Raw genomic sequence first — 20,087 nt, 5'->3', positions numbered from 1 at the left:
TTGCTAAGGCTTTTGACAGGATACCACATGGAATTCTAATCAGCAAACTGCAGCATATGGGGATGGATAGGAGGGTGGTTGATGGAGAGATATCAGAGATTAGTTTATTCAGGAGTAGAATCCAAAAGATGGCCTGTGACTAGTGGTGTGCTGCGGGGTTCTGTTCTTGGATCACTACTATTTAATTTTTTCATTAACGATATCGGAAAGGATCTGAGAGGTATTATTCATTTGTTTGCTGATGATGCAAAGTTGGGTAGAGCAATAGTGAACGCACATGATGTCAAAATTTTGCATGATTTGGATAGATTGGGGGACTGGGCTAAGGAGAATGGATGTCAATTTAATGTGGCAAAGTGTAAGGTCATGCATTTTGGGGTGAAAAGATTAGCAGCAGTATACTACATTGGTGGAACTGTACTCCAGGAGATTGACGAAGCCAGGGATTTGGGGTGTTGGTGGATAGGGAATTGAAGTTTAGTGGGCACATTGCAAAAGTGGCTAAATCAGCTCATCAAATCACTTGGTTACTGAAGAATACTTTGACGAGCAGAGACAAGCAAGTTATTGATCCTCTATATTGAGCCTTGATAAGACCCCATCTTGACTACTGTGGCCAGATCTTGGTGCCAGGGTTTCTTCTTGATGGGGAGGAGGTAGAGAGGATCCAGAGGCAATTAACCAAGATGATAACAGGTTTACGGAATGAACCTTATGAGAACAGGTTGAAGATTTGTGGGTTGCAGATATTGGCTGATAGGCAGAAGAGGAGTGATATGATTGAGACATTCAAATTACTGAAAGGTATCTATAAGATTAATTCAGAGGATATTTTTCAGAACAGGTCTGGTGGTGGGAGGACTAGGGGCTATCCATGGAAACTGGGCAAGAGTATGGTTAGCAAAGTGTTAGAACTAGGTTTTTTTGCATGGAGAGTGGTGAATGAGTGGAATAAGTTGCCAGAGTCTGTTGTGGGTGCCATGACTGTGAGTGGGTTCAAGGCAAGATATGATAAATACTGTGTGGAAGCTGAATTGTTGTAGACATGATGGGGTCTCCCTCGATGAGTCTAAGGACTCCTTGGAGTTGCCCATAATAATAATAATAACTAACTCTTAAACTCACTATCATCAAATTCCTGATATGTACCCTCAGGAAATGTACAAGATATAATAATAGTATCACATGAAAAAGTTACCCCATTAATAACTTCTAATCAACAATTTTCCACCAAATTAATCTGTTATATCTGTCAAGACTCCATCTTATATTTCTCTTTTCTAAGGCACTCTTTACTGTATCAATCCACCTATATCTTGGTCTTTCTCTGGATCCTTTTCCTGCCACCCTGGAAAACAACACTTATTTTGCTAATCATCCCTCTTCCATTCTGTTCAAGTGACCATGCCATCTGAGACTAGCTCTGCTCACACATTCCTGAATGTTAACAATAGCAAGTTCTTTCCTAATACTCTCATTTTTAATACAATACTACTATTGATGCAATTTGTTCACTGTACTAATCTTTCTCGGAACTCTCGTATCCGTGGTCTCCATCTTTGATCAAGTGTTTTATTTCTATGCCAGCTCTCAGATCCAGAAGTTAAAATTGGTTTGAACAATTGTCTTGTATACAACTAATTTAGTGTTTTGACTAATTTCTTTCTTATTCCATATAAATTTATTCAGATGACTTCCTATCATACCAGTTTTATTAATTCTGTTGTATATTTTCATATTTAATTTGCCATCTTCACTAAAAATTGTGCCTAAATAGCTGAAATGCTTTACTTGTTCTATAGGTTCACAATTCAGGATACAGTTCATGTTTTTAATGTTTCTACATATTTTCATTGTCTATAAGGAGTATTAATGGAAAGAAAATCGACCTTGCAGAAGAATTGGAAAAGTACCATACCACATGGACGTAATAGGCATTATTAAAATGAAGACAAAAAGAGGTGAGTCTTACTAAATAATAGGTATAGGATGTTATATTCAGGCAATAATGACCAAGGAAAGAAAGGAGTAGCGATAGCATTTGATACCAGACATGAAAGTAAACTTCTTTATTGGAATGCAGTTTCAAGTAGAGTTATGTGAGCACTCCAAAATGGGGAAATGGCCAATGAAACTTGTTTGTACCTATGGTCCCACAAAAGGTTTTACTAACTAAAGAAGAAATGGAGGAATTCTGAGTCATCAGAACAGGCAGCTGACAAAGGAAATGGAAAACGTGGTACTTGTTGGAGATCTGCACAGCAGAGTAGGAAATAAATCCCATCAGGCATGTAGGAATGTTTGGAAAAAAATTGGAGGAAAGGTTAAAGTTAATAATAATAATACGTATTTGCTGGATTTCTGCCCAGAACACTGATTAGTCATTACTAACACCATGATCCAACAAAAAGATGTGCATTATTATTTTATTTATTTAACGTATGATGACACAACAGACGTAAGGCTCTTTTTATAGGGAAGTACAGCACAATCTCAATCCCCCACCCCTAATTTTATCTGGGCTCGGGACCAGCACAGCTGACAAATCAGGCCTATGGCTGGGTTTCAAGTATTCCTGACTGTAATCAGTGTGTGTTCACAGGGCTGGTTTGCCTGTTCTGGGGAATGAAAAACCCAAGTTTCTGGGTGAAAAAAAAACCCTACCTCCATGAAACTGGCTAATTCACTTTTAGTCGAAAGAGACCAGATAAAGGTTCCTCGCATCATGAACAGAATCGAACCCAGGTCTTTCCGACCAAAGGGCTTCGTTATACCGGCTGAGCTATGGATGCTCCCACAAGTTCATGTAGAGAGAAGACACAAGAATTAAGAAAGTCTCACTGACAACATCATTGTTGATAATGATATCTTCATGCTCGTTCGGGATATAATAGTGTACAGAGGATTTGAAATTGGAAGTGACATTAGTACTAAGCAGGATAATTGAGGAATATTGGGAATATGACAAGGATCTGAACTTAAGTTTTGCAGAACTAGAAAAGCATATGACAAGGTGCCCACAGAAAAGCTTTTCAAAATGCTACAATTATATGGAGTAAATGGAACATTATACAGAGCAATACATAGCCTATATTTAAGTTGTGAGTCAGGTGTTAGAATTGAAAGAAATATAGAAAGATGGTTTGATGTAAAATCAGAGGTAAGACAAGGATGCATACTACGTCCTCTCTTATTCAAGATCTATATGCATCACATTATGAAAGAAAGTAACATTAGGCCTGATATTAGAATCCTAGTGCAGATATTGATTCTAATCATAATCTACTGGTGGCAGAGTTAAAACTTAGAGTGAAAGCTATACTTAAGAAACATCAACAAAAAAGGTTTGATTTAGGAAAATTAAAAAACCCAGAGATAAGAAACAAATTGAGTCAAGATCTGAATCAAGAGCTAGATTTTAATCAATGTGCACTTACCAAGAATGATGACATCATGGGACAAATTAAAATCTGTCTTCATAGAGAAAGAAATGTATCAATAATTTGTGTTCTAATAGAGTAGTAAAGAAGAAAGACTGGATAACTGATGAAATTCTCTCTCTCATGGATCAATGCAGTTCATATAAAAATCATAGTCCAACAAATAAAGAGGTTCAGAAAATTATTAAATGCAAGATCAAATAAGCAAAAGAAATCAGGATGAATGAAAAATGCAAAGAAATAGAAATTCTACAGGAAAAGCATGACAATTTTAATCATGCTTTCTAATCAAACACAAAAAGCTGAAAGAGACCTCAGGTATACTTAAGAAAAAAACAATTCTGTACCCTTCAAAACAAAAAGGGAGAAATAATATCCGAAAAGGATGACAAAATACAAGAATAGGTGAAATACAGGTAACCTCGTATAATGCGGATATTAGGTTCCACAGAAATGCCGCATTATATAAATCGCTTTATGCGAGACTCGGATAACTGATGAAACACATAGAAAAAGCAGGGTTATGTTCCAAAATCTTTTTTTTTTTTTAATTATATAAACAATGACATCAAACAAAAAAATATTTTATTTAATTCAAGTAATTCATATAAGTTAAGAAAACGAACTATGAAACAAAATACATAGTATAAACTTATAAAAATACAAAATACAAAATACAAAATACATAGTTTGGAGAGTTTCTCCAAACTCTCCAAACCTCAACAAATTTGGTTGTATGCGACTGCCCCAGATTTGGGAGGCATACATCAGCAGACCTTCAGCCCAACGGCCAAGAATGCCTACTTAGCCTGCCAGAGGGCACCATCAGGACTTCTAGGAGAAAGATAGCTTCATATCTTCATTTCCAGTTACTATATTGTTAGAGCTTGTTGTGCTCCTGCCTTTTGTAAGTTCCTATAGAAAATGGCAATGAGACATTGCCGAAATATCGGAGATATCTATTAAAGTATTATTTAATTTATATTCGGATCTACGTTGTTTCAATTCCCTAAGTTATTTAGAAATCAGATCTTATATTTCTATTGTCTAAGGCACTTTGTACAGTATCAATCCACCTATATCTTGGTCTTCCTCTGGGTCGTTTTCCTGCCAACCTGGCAGAGAACACTTGTTTTGCTAATCTTTCTTCGCCCATTCTGTTTAAGTGACCACACCACCTTAGATTAGCGCTGCTAATGCATTCCTGGATGCTGACAATGTCAAGTTCTTTCCTAATATCCACGTTTTTAATAAGATATTGCCATTGATGCCTCTAATCTTTCTCAGGACTCTCAATATCTGTAGTCTTTAGTCAAGTGTTTTACTTCTTGCCAAGCTCTCAGATCAATAAGTTAAAATTGCTCGATTCTGTTGCCTATTTCCATATTTAATTTACCATCTTCACTAAAAATCATGCCTAAGTAATAGCTGATATCTTTTACTTGTTCTATAGGTTCTTCATTCACAATATACAGTTGATATTTTCAATGTTTCTGCCTATTTTCATTGTCTTTGTGTTTTTAATGCTGACCTTCAAATTTATTACAACAGTTATTTAATTTAGTCAGTGAATCATGCAGACTTGTAGCGGATTTATTTAGAAGTATAACATCATCTGCATAATGCAAAGAGCTGAGATTAACTTCTCCAATTTTGATACCACATTTAATACCGCTTTCCTTCATAAGGTGATCCTTAGCTTTCTGATGTTTAGCTTTCTTACATTTGTTTCTGTATTCTCTAAGAGCACAAGTAGACTTATTTGCCAGGAACATTTGATATGCTTTCTTCTTGTCCTTCACTGCCTCTTTAGCTTTCTGTGTCCACCATGGAGTTCTCATTTTTCTATCCTTGCAGACAACCTCACGATATGCCTCTCTGGCTGAATCAATCACGGTTTTCTTCAAGGCTTGCAACTAAATCTCCAAGGTTTGGTTCCTATTCTCAAACTCTTTCATTTTTTCTTCAATAATCTTTGTGTATTTTAATCTATAGTTCACATCTGAGAGCTGCTCAACTTTTATTCGCTTTAAAATATTCTTACGTCCTTTTCAGTATGAAATTCAATTTTATCCTGCTCATACTTCCAATTTCAAATCCTCTGTACACTCTGGTGCCCTGCACTAGTGAGAAAACATCACTATATACAATAACATAGTCAATGAGACTTTTTTTTTCCTTGCCTCTTCTCTCCATGTGAATTTGTGCACATTTTTATGTTGGAACATTATGTTAGTTATAACCAGTCCATGTCCTGAGCAGAAATACAACAGGTATTTGCTATTATTATTAGCTTTGCTCTTATCTCAAAATATTCCCAAAATATATTTGTATGCCTGACAATCATTTCCTACTCTGCTATTTAGATCCCCAACAAGGACCAACTTTTCCTTTTTCATTGTCAGTTGCTTTCTCTAAAGCCTAAAAAAATTCCTCCACTTCTCCCTTAGTAGAACTTCTGTGGGACCATATTCACAAATAAGTCTCATTGTTCAGTTTCCCATTCTGATATTTGCCCACATCACTCTACTTGAGACTGCCTGCCATTCAAGAAGATTAGCCTCGTATTTAGTGTTGAATACTATGGCTACTCCTTCTTTTCCTTGATTGTCATTGGCTGAATATAACATTTTGTATTTATTGCTCAGAAAGATCTCACCAGTTTTTTCATTTTTTTGTTTCAGTTGCCCCAATTATGTCGATCTGGTACTTATCCAATTCCTCAGCTAGCTCCATTTCTTTGCCATTCAGGCTTCTTATGTTGACCATACCAAACTTGAACTCTGGTGATATTGAGTTGGGGTGGGTTTTAGTATTGTTCCAGTAGCTGACTTTTCACTGTTTGCCCTGGTTCTCTGGCAAAAATAACAGGGGGGAGGGGGCTTGTTTAACCTGACGGCATCCCAGCCAGCATGAAATTCTGTTATGTTGTACCATCATTTGATATTTTGGATGAAAAATATAAGTTACTTCAATTATTATAAAAGGAAAGATAAATGAAAGAAGAGGATAAGTAGAAAGAAGGGTTGATATAAAATCAGGTATAAGACAAGGGTGTATGTTATCTCCACTGTCATTCATCAGCCATATGAATCACATCGTGATAGAAAGCGGTAATAAACCTGATATCAAAATCTGAAATTAAACTGAGTTCTTTAATTGATGGAAATGATATTATACTGCTCAACACTCAAAAACATCAATCCATTATAAGTGTTAGGACTAACTGAATTAAATAACTAGCAATAAATCTGTAACAAATTTGATATGAAACTTAAAGCTGGGTACCTAGGAGAAGACATGTTTTCCTTTTAAGGAATGCAGAGTGTTAATGAAGAGCAAGTATTATTATGAAGATTTCAGGTGACATTAGATATGAATGTACCATTCATAATTTAAATGTTATTTGTGGATTTTCATTTTTATAATTTCATATTATTCTAGTTCTTTCTCGTGTGTCCCATTATTGTTTGCATTTGTATTATTGTTATCATTCTGTGTTTTATGTATAATTCCTATCAATCCTTTATGTTCTTCATCAATGTAAATCTTCACTTGTTCTGTTTCTTACAATTTCCTCGGTTCTGTTGTGATTTTCTTTTGATTTATTGCAATTTCTTTGTTTTATTTCCTATGGTTTTATTTTTTATGAGAAATAAAAACTTCCTGAGTTTTTATTTCTCACAATTTCCTTTGTTTCATGGGAATGGGGGCAGTATTTTTCATTAATTTCACTATTACAAACCTTTGCTCTATAACAAACTATCACTGTTCCCTAGGGTTCAATTACAGCAAGCATTTTCTGCAGTATCAATTTCCTATAAATAAGTTTCCTCCAAATCTTTCTGTTATCTGATAGAATTCCAACAATGCTAGATCTTATATTTCACTGCATCAATTGACCCAGATCATTGGTTTTCTGCTGTCCAGCCATTAAACATGTTTCAATAAGCTTTTCTCTTCCCATTCTGTTTAAGTAACCATCTCAACTTAGATTAGCTCTGCTCACACATTCCTAAATGCCAATAATGTCAAGTTCTTTCTAATATTTTCATTTTTAAAGTAATTATGCCAGTGGTGCCATCTCCAAATTGGGGAGTAATTTGGGAATTACTCCCCAAATTTCTCTCAGAACTCACATACATGCAACTTGTTTTTGATCAACAACCATTTTATAACCCAATTCTAAGATCCAAGAGTTAAAATTTCAACACTGTCATTTATACACCTAGTTTAGTATTTTGACTCATTTCTCACTTATTCCATATAAATGCATCGTGTTGACTAGTCACCATCCTAGCCTTACTCTGTTGCCTATTTTCATATTTAATTTGCAAGCTTCACTAAAATTGTGCCTAAATAGCTGAAATATTTCGGATCTAAAGGCTCTTCACAGGAAGCATTTTCCATGTTCCTGCTATTTTCATAATGTCTTTTTATGGCTGATTTATAAACCAAATTTGTCGCGGTTCATATTCAGTTCAGGTAAGCAATCCTGAAGATTGCTGAATCACAACTTAATGTAGACATGTATCACTCAATATAAAGTCCTATTTACACCATATGATTTTAATTGTAGGTAAATGCTACAATTACCATATGATTGTAATTGTAGCATTTTGAACATCTTTTTTCTTAGAACCTTGTCAGATGCTTTTTTTTTAAGTCCCTAGATCAACAAAAGAAATACTAATTCTTATTACATAAAGGTGAAAAATATGTCCTAATGAACCCAGCTTATTCTAAGTTTCTCTTTCACACTTTTCTTAGACTCAAGTATGCATACTTAAATCTTACTTAGAACTCAGATGAGAAACACCTCTGTAATTCACCCATACAGTTTTATATATTTTCTTTTTATAGATGGTTGTTATGAGATCTAATCCAATCAGTCAGAACTTAGAATGCCTAGTCAGAATTTGATCTTCTGACTAGGCATTCTAATTATTGCATAATTCAGAAGACAACATTTTGAGGGTTTGATGGATTTTTCATACCTCAAGTATTGAAATGTAATCCTGACAGCATTCCTCTTCAATATATTCTAGCACCATTCTGTCACTTAATTTAACAATCTTTTGAAGTAATTAATCCAAACATGTAGAATATCTTTACTGTCAGTTTGCATGCCACTATAATCTAATTTTCTCTTTTACAATACTTTCTCCATTTCTAAACTGTTTTTATAATAGCCTCCAGAACATTTTGCCACCTTCCTGACATCTATCTTCTATGTTATTATCAAAATCTTCCCATGACTATGTTCAGAACTTTTACAACTCCCCCCCCCCACCATGGATGATTCTTTAACTTCCTGAATCCTGTATGGAGATCTGATTTTTCTATCCTCACAAAACCTTCACAACATGCCTCTGTGTCTGAAACCATAAATATTTTCTTCAGAGTATACCATGTGTCTTCAAGTTAGATTATTTTTTCAGATGTTTTTACCAATAACATTTGAATCTTCACTCTGATTCATTTTAAAAACTTTCCTATATAGTTGTCTTTTCAATATGGTATTCACTTTATCCTGCCCAAAACTAACTGGTGTTCATTTTCATACTCTAATTCTTTAACTCTTTAACTTGAAAACCATCAAAATATTACTACCAACAATAGAATCAATGAGACTTTTCTTATTTACTGTCTTCACTCCATGTAAATTTCTGCTCATCATTACATCAGAACACAGTGTGAGCAGTGACTAATCTATCCATTACAGAAAACCAGCAAGCTCTTATAATCATTATTGGCTATTTTCTCCAAATTTTCACAAAAGATTTCTGTGTCTGGTATTAATTTCCTATTTTCTGTTTAGATCTCCAGCAATGATTAAAATTTCCTTCATGTCAGATGCCTTCTCTAACATGAAAAATTCCACCTCCTTCTTTCTTCCATAGTACTGTATTTTGTGGGACTACAGACACAAGTCTCATTGCCAATTCTCCATTTTAACAGTCTATATCACTTTACCAATATCTGTCACCAATTTTGTTTAACATGTATTCTGAAGCAATGTTAAAAGAAGCACTGGAGAATTCGGAAGAAGGAATAAAGATTGGAGGCAGACAGATATTTGCAATAAGATATGCAGATGACAATGCATTACTATCAAATACTGAAACAGGACTACAACATCTGTTGAACAGATTACTGGAATCCTGTATCAATTGTGGAATGAAAATTAACATCAGAAAAACAAAGGTAATGAAAATAGCAAGGAAAGAGGCAAATATGGATCAAGTAAAGCCATTTAAATATCTAGGAAGTGTTATTAGCAGTGATGGTAGATGTAAAAGCGACATAAAAGCAATAATAGTGATGGGAAGAGATGTCTTTAATAGAAAATGGAATTTATTCAGAAGTAAAATGGATAGAAACCTAAAGAAAGGACTAATAAAATGTTATGTGTGGAGTGTTGCCCTCTATGCAGCTGAAACTTGGACATTGAAGAAAGAAGAAATTAAGATTTTGGAAAGCTTTGAAATGTGGATTTGGAGAAAGATGGAAAAAATCAAATAACTAATGAAGAGGTCTTAAAAAGAGTAGAAGAAGAAAGAAGTCTGTTAAGGAGGATAAAAAGAAGCAAGGGAAACTGGATTGGACATATTCTGAGAGGGAATGGAATCATCAGAGATGCCATCGAAGGAAAAATAGACAGAAAAAGACCCAGAGGAAGAGTAAGGAAAACAATGCTAGATGACATGCTGAATGGAAACAGGTACACAACCTTGAAAGAGAAGGCTCAGAACAGAAGAGTGGAAGGAAAGTTTCTGCTACTAAAAGAAGAACCTGCTGGATTGCAGAACATTCAAGAAGAAGAAGATCACTCTACTTGAAATTTGCTGTCATTCAAAATCGTGTACTTAGTAATTTTGAAGAATATTACCTATTTTTATCCTCTTTGTTGACATGGTACTTCTCTAGTTCTTTTCCATTGATATGTCTATGATGGTAGTGCCTTGAATATTTGATATTCAGTTCTGCTGATGTAGAGTGCAAATTTGTTCTAATAGATGACTTTTCACTGTTTATTCTGATTTCCTGATGAAAATATAGTTCCTTGTTTAAAAGGATAACACCTCAACCGGCACAACACTATCTTGTTGTGTCTTTTGGGTTTAGGCCAATACAGGACACAATTTGCTTGCTTAACTCCAAATTTCCAGCTCACCTTCATTATCCAGTCAGACACCTACTGATGGGATATACTGAGAAGGTTAGGATTGAACATTAAAATCAAAACCTGGGTTCTCTGCATTCCTTAAAAGGATATGTAGAAGTCTCCTCCCAGTTATTTAGGTATGACCCCTTAATTGATTCAAAAATTAACTCTCAAACTTGTAACAGCATCTGTATAGCACTGTAGTTTTCTTTCATTTAATCCTGTGTGAAATGATGTCTGACATGTGATCTATCACTCCTGATTTGTCATGATAGTACCATATGACTATTTCAGAAAACTTAAAAATGGTAGAGTTCATACAAGCAAGCAAAATTGTGACATTTTGCCTGTCTGTTGAATGTGAGAGCCATCTTACTAATAACACATCAGAGACAATGTACTTAATAGTAACAAGTTATTAAGCATAAAACATAAATGAAAGATGATAATAACATATGCTAATGAATAAATAAAACAGTTTATCCAAGTGTTTTATTTTTCACATCGTACTCCTCCTTTAAAAATGTTTCTATGCTTTGCGTTCTTTTTTTAAGATTCACAAACTTTCCATTAGGCATCTGCTTGAAACAAAAATATCACTATAATGTAGTACAGTTGGAATGAACTATGTCTGAATTGTGTCTATGATGCCTTCAACTGGAAATGAGGTATACTTTGATTTTTTAACGATACTTGTGACATAATGATTAGAAATATATACACGTTAGCACAAGAATTATGTTTAATTTGCCAAATATTTCGGTCTGAATATTACAGACCATCTTCAGTGGCTACATAGGAATAGTTTTAAAAACAAAGTGGAATAAGAACAAGTGATCATTCATACACAGAACGTGCCGCATGATGTCATATTGCTAAGTATTAGAAGAGTAAAAAAAAAAAAAAAAAAAAAAAAAAAACATAATTAAAGATATTAATTCAGAAATTCATATAATGAACCTGAGAAATCTGGATTAGCTCAGCATGGATTAGAAACAAACCACAACATCCGGTCCAAGACTCTCCTCCTACACAGATGTCGCTACAAATTTGAACGTTTATTTAAAGAAAGTGTAGAGGCCTTACTTCAACGTCCTAACTTGAATCGTAATGACTGTATATCTATATCAAAAATGTGGGAAAGTTTAATCAGGATAACACATTAAATTTATTTTACTTTATTTTATTTTTTTTTTATCAGTATAATATTATTTAAGATCATTACATGAATTTCTGAATTAATATCTTTAATTATGTTTTTTTTTTTAATACTTAGTGATATGACATCACGCGGCACGTTCTATGTATGAATGATCAATTGTTCATATTCCACTTTGTTTTTAAAACTATTCCTATGTAGCCACTGAAGATGGTCTGTAATATTCAGACTGAAATATTTGGCAAATTAAACATTATTCTTGTGCTAACGTGTATATATTTCTGAGGTATACTTTCATATGGAGGTGGCAGCGCTTTTCAATCAGACATTAAGGTTTCCTGCAAAATAACAAATCAACTTACAAACATAACTATACCATATAGATAATGAATGATGGAATTAAAGAGATGACAAACTATCCTATCTTAATTAAAATTAGGTTGAGAAAGTCAAATCACCTGGCTCTAACAAGCTCTCAGCCTAATTTGTAAATACATTAGAATTAAAATAATGAATGCATTTTCACAAAATAAATACATACGGCTTCTAACTGCTGCTTTTTTTGATAGAGAATTTCCAGCATATAATTAACATCAGCTAAACCCAAGTTATCTGTTTCTTGAGCCAAAAACTCTTGTAGCTCTGATACACCTTGATTTTTCTGGGAGAGCAAAGAAATATTAATTACACAATATTTTATTCACAAACTTTAAAGTTCAGAAATAACAAGTGAAAAAATGTCTGAAGCAACTACTAAAAAGTATAGTTCGTAATAGCATTATTCTATAATGATATCATTCATATCATAAATTAAATCTAGTATCATTTTTATGTATACAAAGTAGACAAATTTTACTGGCAATCCTAAATAAAATTTTCATTAAACTCCATCCAACTAAATGAAGTTATTACTTTATATTATTGCAAAACATTTTGATAAATTTTCCCCCTAAAAATGGACCAATGAAATGAAAACTAAAGCTTGATATACTTTCATGACCAAAATATGGAATTTCAATAAAATCCATACAAGAACAAAGGAATAAATGCTTACAGACAAATGGATCATCATCATCATCAACATTGTCATCATGCTTTTCAAGGATTTAGGCCTAGAATGGCCTGTTCTGGCTTTAGAAGTCGTCATTGATCTTTTTGGAAATCCTGGTTTTCTTTTTCGTAATGGTTTGTCATTTAAGGTTTGTTTTGGTAATCTTTCTGTTTTCATTCTTTCAACATGTTCCATCTTTTTATGTTAAATTTATTAATTTTTCTATTACTGAATCCTGATTTAATTCTTTCATAACTTCATTTCTTTTGTGATTGAATAATATATATATATATATATATATATATATATATTGCAGTTTTCTCATAAACTTCATTTCAGCTGTTATTAATCTTTGTCTTTTTTGTTTTATTGTCCAGATTTCACTTCACTTCAGACTAAAAGTAGTGCATACTTTTAGTCTGGTTTGTTTTTGAACTAGGTTTGATTTAAATATAGAGTTAATTACACCTGTTATTTTTAAATATTTCACAATTTTATGTTTATATCTTTTCATTTTCATATGTAATCATACATCCTAGGTAGTTAAATGAATTCACCTATTCTAAAATCTTATTACTATTTTAGTTCTTATTGAATTTTGTCCTTTAAAGGACATCGTTTTTGATTTTTGTGTTGATATTATTATTCCATAATCTTTGGCTATTTCATTTAAATTTAAAATATCTTTCTGTAAGTTATCTTCAGAATTTGTAATTATTATTTGGTCATCGGCAAAAAAGGAAAGTGTTCAAGTTCACAGTAGGAGAAAGTTTAATACCTTGATGGAAATTTTTATTCCATTTCATTTAGGTAAATATTAAAAAGAGTTTCTGAGAGGGGACATCCCTGTCGTACTCCTTGGTTTATTTCTCTCATATTTGATAGCTCATGATTAATCTTATTTGTATTTGATTATTTTCATATATACTTATGATAGCTTTTAGGATATTATTTGGTATTTGTCTTTCTTTTAATATGTTAAATAAAGTGCTTCTTTTAACTTTGTCGAATGCTTTTTCAAAGTCAATAAATGTAATGTGTGTTTCTGGATTGTATTCTCTTCTTTTCTCTGTTATTAATTTTAGGCAAAAGGCATGGTCTATACATGATCATCCTTTTCTAAATCCATTCTGTACTTCTAAAATAAGGTTTCAGAATATTTTATTAGTTTGTTATTTAAAATTCTGCTATATATTTTGTAACAGGAATTTAGTATACTTATACCTCTATAGATTTTAGGGTCATCTCTATTACCTTTTTTAAAGAGAGGGATCAATATTGCTTTTTTCCATTCTATTGGTGGGCTACTTGTTGAATAGATTTTATTTAAGAATAATAAGAGAATCTTTCTTTGAACCTTGTTCCTGCATATTTATATAATTCTGAACCTAAATTATCTTCTCCAGGTGATTTTCCATTTCTTGTTTCAGGTTGATTTCTAATTCTTCTTTAGTTATTTCCTTTTCATTAAATGTTTGCAAGTTATTTTTTTTGAAACATCTATCCATCCACAATTTTGCATAGAAATTCTTCTCATTTCAATTTGGTGTTTAATTTTATGCTTTCTTTAGTATATGTAGTTAAATGTTTCAAAATCTTATATACATTGGGTCTTATTTTTTATAAATCATTTTAAATTAGAAATAAATTTGTTCCATGATTCTCTGTCTTTTTCTGACTTCTCTTTTAGCTATGGCTCTTATTCTTTTATATTCTATTTCATCTTCTAATCTTTTACTGGTTAACCATTTATGATATGCTGCTGTTTTTTTTTTTTCCATTTTGATTATTTCTTTGATTGTATCATCCCATATCTTCAGTTTTTTCTTTTTATTGTATTTTTTGGTCTTTCCAAAGCTTTCATTTGCCGCTGTATTTAGTATCATTTTTATATTAAACCATTCCATTTCGATTTCTTCATTTCGTTTTATTTTATATAAATATTGGTTAATTCTTTGTTCATATAGCCATTGTATATTTGTATTATTTAATAAGCTAGTTTTATAAACAAATGTTTTAAATTTTTTTTCTGTTCTTGTTATTTGTAGCCATTTAGATGGTAATCTTAATTTTATTTTAACAAGGAAGTGGTCACTACTTACTTCATATCCTCTGTGAACTCTAACATCTAAAGATGTTAGACAAATGGATGAACAAAAACAAATCCAATACCTGCTTTGGCATTTTGCAAATATCTTAAAATCTTAAATACAATAATCTGGACTGAAAAGAGAGCTACTGATATTACTGGTGGACCAAAAACTAGATAATATGGGAATACTATTTTAGATAGTTATTGGAAGTTTTTTCACTTGGTTATACTACAAATTAAAGATACCAAGCAAATAATTTATTTATTTATTTATCTATTTTTTTTTTAAATAAGTTAGGAAATTTAATGACCTTTTTTAGTTATCTTACATTTAGCTACTTAGGTGGAGCCTTTTGGAATTGTCAGTTATTGTTTAATTAGCTTTTTTACCTGTACTGAAGATGCCTGTGATACTCAGGTGAAAATTCTACTAATAAATAATATTTTACGTGAGTTAATTCCGTTATATAATTTTAATTAATACGAAGCAATTATTTTAATAATTGCTTGGTATTAATTAAAATACCAAGCAATGTTAGTTTTTAACAAGGTGGAATACCAACAAGCAATCATTCAAAAGTAGAACGAGTCACTAAAAAATAATTGCTAAAACAGCATGTGACTTGGGACTTTGAGAGTCCACTCAGAGGATCTGTCCATGACTATACATTAGACACAATACCTCCAAATGGGGAGAATGATCATGTGCTTTTAACTTGTGAGAATGACAAAGTAGAATTTTCAAAATTTCAACATGTGCAAAGGAATTAGCTTTTCTTTTATATAACTAAATTTTAACTTAAGTCTCAGCTCTGGTAAAGTCCCAAGGGAGTAGGAGGAGGACAAAACTGTTCTGTTGCATTAAAACAGGCTCTAACACAGATAATTATACACCAACAAGCAGTGCTTAAAAAATTATGCAAAAATCTGCTCACCACATATAAAAAAGGTGCTTGCCTAAGACCCCCCCACCCCCACCCCAAATTTTTATTTCAATGATATGTACCAACAGGTCAACAGAAACAGTAATAACAGTAATTAATGGTGCTGGATTGTGGTTGGAGAAGCTTTCTTTTGTGTGAAATAACATTTAGAGAAACAAAAAAGTCATAACAACAGTAAAAACATTGATTTCACCATAAATAACTTATTACATTAATTTTTGTTACTAGAATGGTCCTATAAATGATGCATATTCTTCTGTGTTTTCTTAAAGTTAAAAAGATTTAGAAAGTTTTAATTATTAAAAATAAATAAAAAAATAAATTCTATTTTGTCCGGTCTGCAGCTACTTACCAGCTGGCAAACTCTACTTAATACATGTGAGTGGCAAGCATATTTATCAAGCTCTGCCAATAAGTACCTTGGGATTGGTGGTAAAAGCTGGGGAAGTTCAAAGGCAAAATTTAGGAATGGAAATAAAGAATGATACTCTATGGGTAGGGAGGAGGGGGGGAAGCATGGGTTTGTTCTATTTTCCAATTAGAAATTAAAAGCTATTATTTTTCCAGATAGGTATCAATGTCATAATATAAATTGCCAATGATGATAACCATTGAATCAGCTGAATATATGAAATTGATCAATGGGAAGGAAAAGTAAAATTTCTGTATGAATTAAAATTATAAACAAGCAAAATTAAAGTCACTGGAGAAATGGGATCTGTTTTCAATTAAAGAATTACTAGGTATCAAATTAAAGATTTACTCTCACTGTGTGTGCATGTGTGTGCACACACACATGCACATGCTCACGTGCAATATCCCTTTTTCTTCAATTAGTGAGGTCTGGATAAATTAAATTCCTTTTCTTTTTCAACCATCATAATACATATACATAAGGGGAAAAAAAAAAAAAGATCAATACATTACATATTTTTGTATGTGTTTGTGAATCAATCCACAAAAGCTGTAAAAACCTATACTGTGGATGGGCTAAGCATTAGATGATCCAGGGCAGTCAATTCTAGAGACCAAACAGTACTTTTTCATACTTAAGATCTCTAATAAGCAGAGTGGTATCCCACACCAGGTGACAAAAACTGTCTATTACCTATCACTTTCACAAACATCCAATACCACCCTGGGATTCAAACTTAAAGGTTATTGGTTAGAGAGGGTACACTATTCATTAGGCCAAGCAAGTCAGCCTGTGGTATTTAAATGAAATACACCGTTGTACTTGTAGATAATTTTTTTCTTGAAAATGCTCTAATTAATTAAAAGCAAAATCATAAAACTATTCGGCAATCCCTATTTGACTACTGTTTAATTTTAAGAAAATTATAACTTAAACAACAGTATTGGTGACTACTCACCACATGATCCATCTTGACTTTCTTGTCTTGATGATGCTTTGTAATCAATTCATTTACTAAAGAACATGAATATAAAAAGATCATTGTTTAATTATGTGAGCCAAGTCTTTATTTTATTAATTTATAGTACTTCTCCTTACCTGTCGATGTTTCTGTTTATATGATGTGTTTATTTATTTTTTTTTTTCGATTACTCAGATGAGTAAGAAAATGTATAATCATTCAACAGTAAACACACAGATATCAGTCTGATTTTATTAGAAAAATACGAATCTGCAGTGACTTACATTTCTGTATTCATACTAAATTTGAGAGTACCAAAAGATGACAGCTTTTGAATAAGACTGCAAACAATAAAAGCACAATACCTTCAAAATTTATTTCCTCATCATTTTTGAGGAAATACATTTCTGAACAAATGATGTCCCAAAATACAACTGTCAGGAGTAATCCTGAGGGAAGTACAGCTAAATATTTATTTGTATTTTATTTATAAGACTTTTGATCATTTAATAAGTATGTTCAGTATTGATTGTAATATTACTATAAAGTAACCAACTATTCATAATAATGCTTAACAGTATTAGCAATGCCAAGAGGCAAAAAATATGTTTTTCAAACTCCTTAACATTCTGCTGGGTTTCTACCACACATCAGAGCACAATGATAGCTGTAAGAGGCACACAGCATTAAACTAAGTAATTACAGAAACAATCTAAATTGTAAATAGCACCCTCTGTGGGTCAGATAACTACAAAGTTAATTTAGAGAAGGTCTGGCTATTAGGTCTTAAACCAATAGTCTACAGATTGTAAATGAATACAACCATACTTGTGGAGGTTGGGAGAGTGCTTCGTAGCTGATTCTAAGAATAGAATCAGCCTCTCAGACCTGTAATGACTTCTATATAATATAGATGTTTTTCTTCATCTGATCCTATGTGAGTATCTACCAATCCATCCTTACCTTATAGATCAGGGGTGTTCAACCGTTCGATCGCGGAGCGATTTTTGGTTGATCTCTTGTGTATTCCTCCTTACTTACAAATTTAATTAAAACTGAAAACATAATATTTTATTTATCATTCTTTTGTATTATTTTAAATTCGCTTTAAGGGTATTGCTATTGTTTATTTATTTTTCGTTAAAATTGTCAAATCAGTAATTTTCTTATAAGTTGGGTAAATGAATTAATATAGATCAGTGGAAGTCAAACAGATAGTCAAGTGAATACGATTATAAGCCAAGTGTAAAAACTTGATTGTAGCTTAAATATTAAATATTCCAAAGCACATTACATCGATTTTTTACTTAGGTTAAGTCTCATGTGAATATTGTAAAAAAATAAACTTTGTTTGTCTCAGTATAATTTGTATTAGATGTTTTAGTAAATAACTCTTTTGAAGCTAACTGTATATACTGCTTTAATAAGAATATGTTATAGTGTTAAAAACAAAGGCAATGTTTTTGTTGCCGAAGCTGTACATAGCGGCATTAGAAAGATTGTTATTGAAACTTGTATGTATGAGAAAGGCTTGCAGGCTCTAAGTGTAAACATCTCCAAAGTCAGTCAGAAAGATTTCAAACAACTTTCCGATGGCCGGCAACTTACAATCAAAAGAAAGCGGAGGAGAACAAAAGGAGTGCCGAACTTGAAACGTAAGATGAAAGACTCATACCTATTCTTTGGGGTTGCCAAACTTCATGCAAGGTCTCAGAGGAAGCCTAATAAAAAGGGACTGAAGCAAGCAGAAGGAGTTCTGGTTCCAGAATTGCTGTCAGAGAGGAGACCACTCGGTTCATAGTCGCCGTCAGAGAGACTGCCCGGATCCATGTTACCTGAGAGAGGAGTTTCCCACTTCCAGAAAAGAGCTTCTCGGTTCGAGACATTGCTAGAGAGAGAGACTACTTCTAGGCCGCAGACAAGGGTTCAAATTGCCGAAAGGAAGAGTTCCAAATGCCAGAGAAGTTTCCTGTCTAGGTTAATGTCAGACATTCACCAGTGTGTTGCTTTTTCATTACAATTTGATGAATCAAACGACTTCACCGATATTGCTCAGTTAATGGTATTTATTTATAATGGTATTTCAAGATTATTCAAGTAAAGAAAAACTTTTGAAAATTATATCATTATTGGGAAGGACTAATGCAGAAGACATTTTTTCGGCATTTGACGAATTTGTGAAACAACACAAACTTCCGTTTTTTTAAACTTGTGTCTATTACTACTGATGGTGCTCCTGCAATGATAGGCAATAAATCAGGCTTCATTTCATTGTTAAAACGATGACAAATATCCAGATTTTTTAACGTACCACTGTATTATTCACCAACAAGTACTGTCTAGTAAAAGATTAAACACAAAAGATGTTTTGGATATTACATTTAAAATTGTAAATTCTCTTCAAGGAAAAGGCCTGCAATGGCGGTTATTTAAATTACAGGCAGATGATGATAGGGAACTTCTGTTGTACAATAATGTTTGCTGGCTCAGCAGAAGTCAATTTTTAGAACGATTTCTTGTATTAATTAACGATATAAAATTTTTTCTTGATGAAAAAGGAGATATTTATCCCCAATTGAGTGATAAAAGATGGTTGTTACACATATAATTTTTAGTCGATTTCTGTACAAAATTAAGCAATTTAAATTTATAGTGACAAAGTCGAGATAAAAATTTAATTAACATGTTAAATTCAATAAAAGCTGTCCAACAATACTTACTTTTATTAAAGAAAAATATAAATGACCACGAATTTAGACATTCTCATATTTATTCAAATTTTTTGAACAAAATCAAGAAATGCTTCGCTATGATTTAAAAGAATTTATTCGTGAAATAGAATTAGTTGAGGAAGAAA

The 20,087-nt window shown here is 32.5% G+C and overlaps 1 protein-coding gene across 1 annotated transcript in view; it reads right to left on the bottom strand.

Annotated features, from left to right (window-relative positions):
* Positions 1-20,087, bottom strand: part of LOC150103736 (E3 ubiquitin-protein ligase COP1-like) — a 405,850-nt gene that overhangs the window by 343,900 nt on the left and 41,863 nt on the right. Inside the window, exons 4-5 of the mRNA XM_090396516.1 lie at positions 17,228-17,283; positions 12,309-12,428 (exon numbers count right to left, since the gene is read on the bottom strand). Coding sequence (XP_090252642.1) covers positions 12,309-12,428; positions 17,228-17,283 — 176 coding nt within the window. The remainder of the gene's footprint in view (positions 1-12,308; positions 12,429-17,227; positions 17,284-20,087) is intronic.

Source organism: Typopeltis vanoorti, chromosome 8 (assembly GCF_054136105.1).
Source record: "Typopeltis vanoorti isolate ZY-2024b chromosome 8, IOZ_Tvanoo_1.0, whole genome shotgun sequence".
NCBI classification, from domain to species: domain Eukaryota; kingdom Metazoa; phylum Arthropoda; class Arachnida; order Uropygi; family Thelyphonidae; genus Typopeltis; species Typopeltis vanoorti.
Note: the sequence above shows the minus strand (reverse complement) of the source record. Positions and strands in the feature narration are given on the sequence as shown.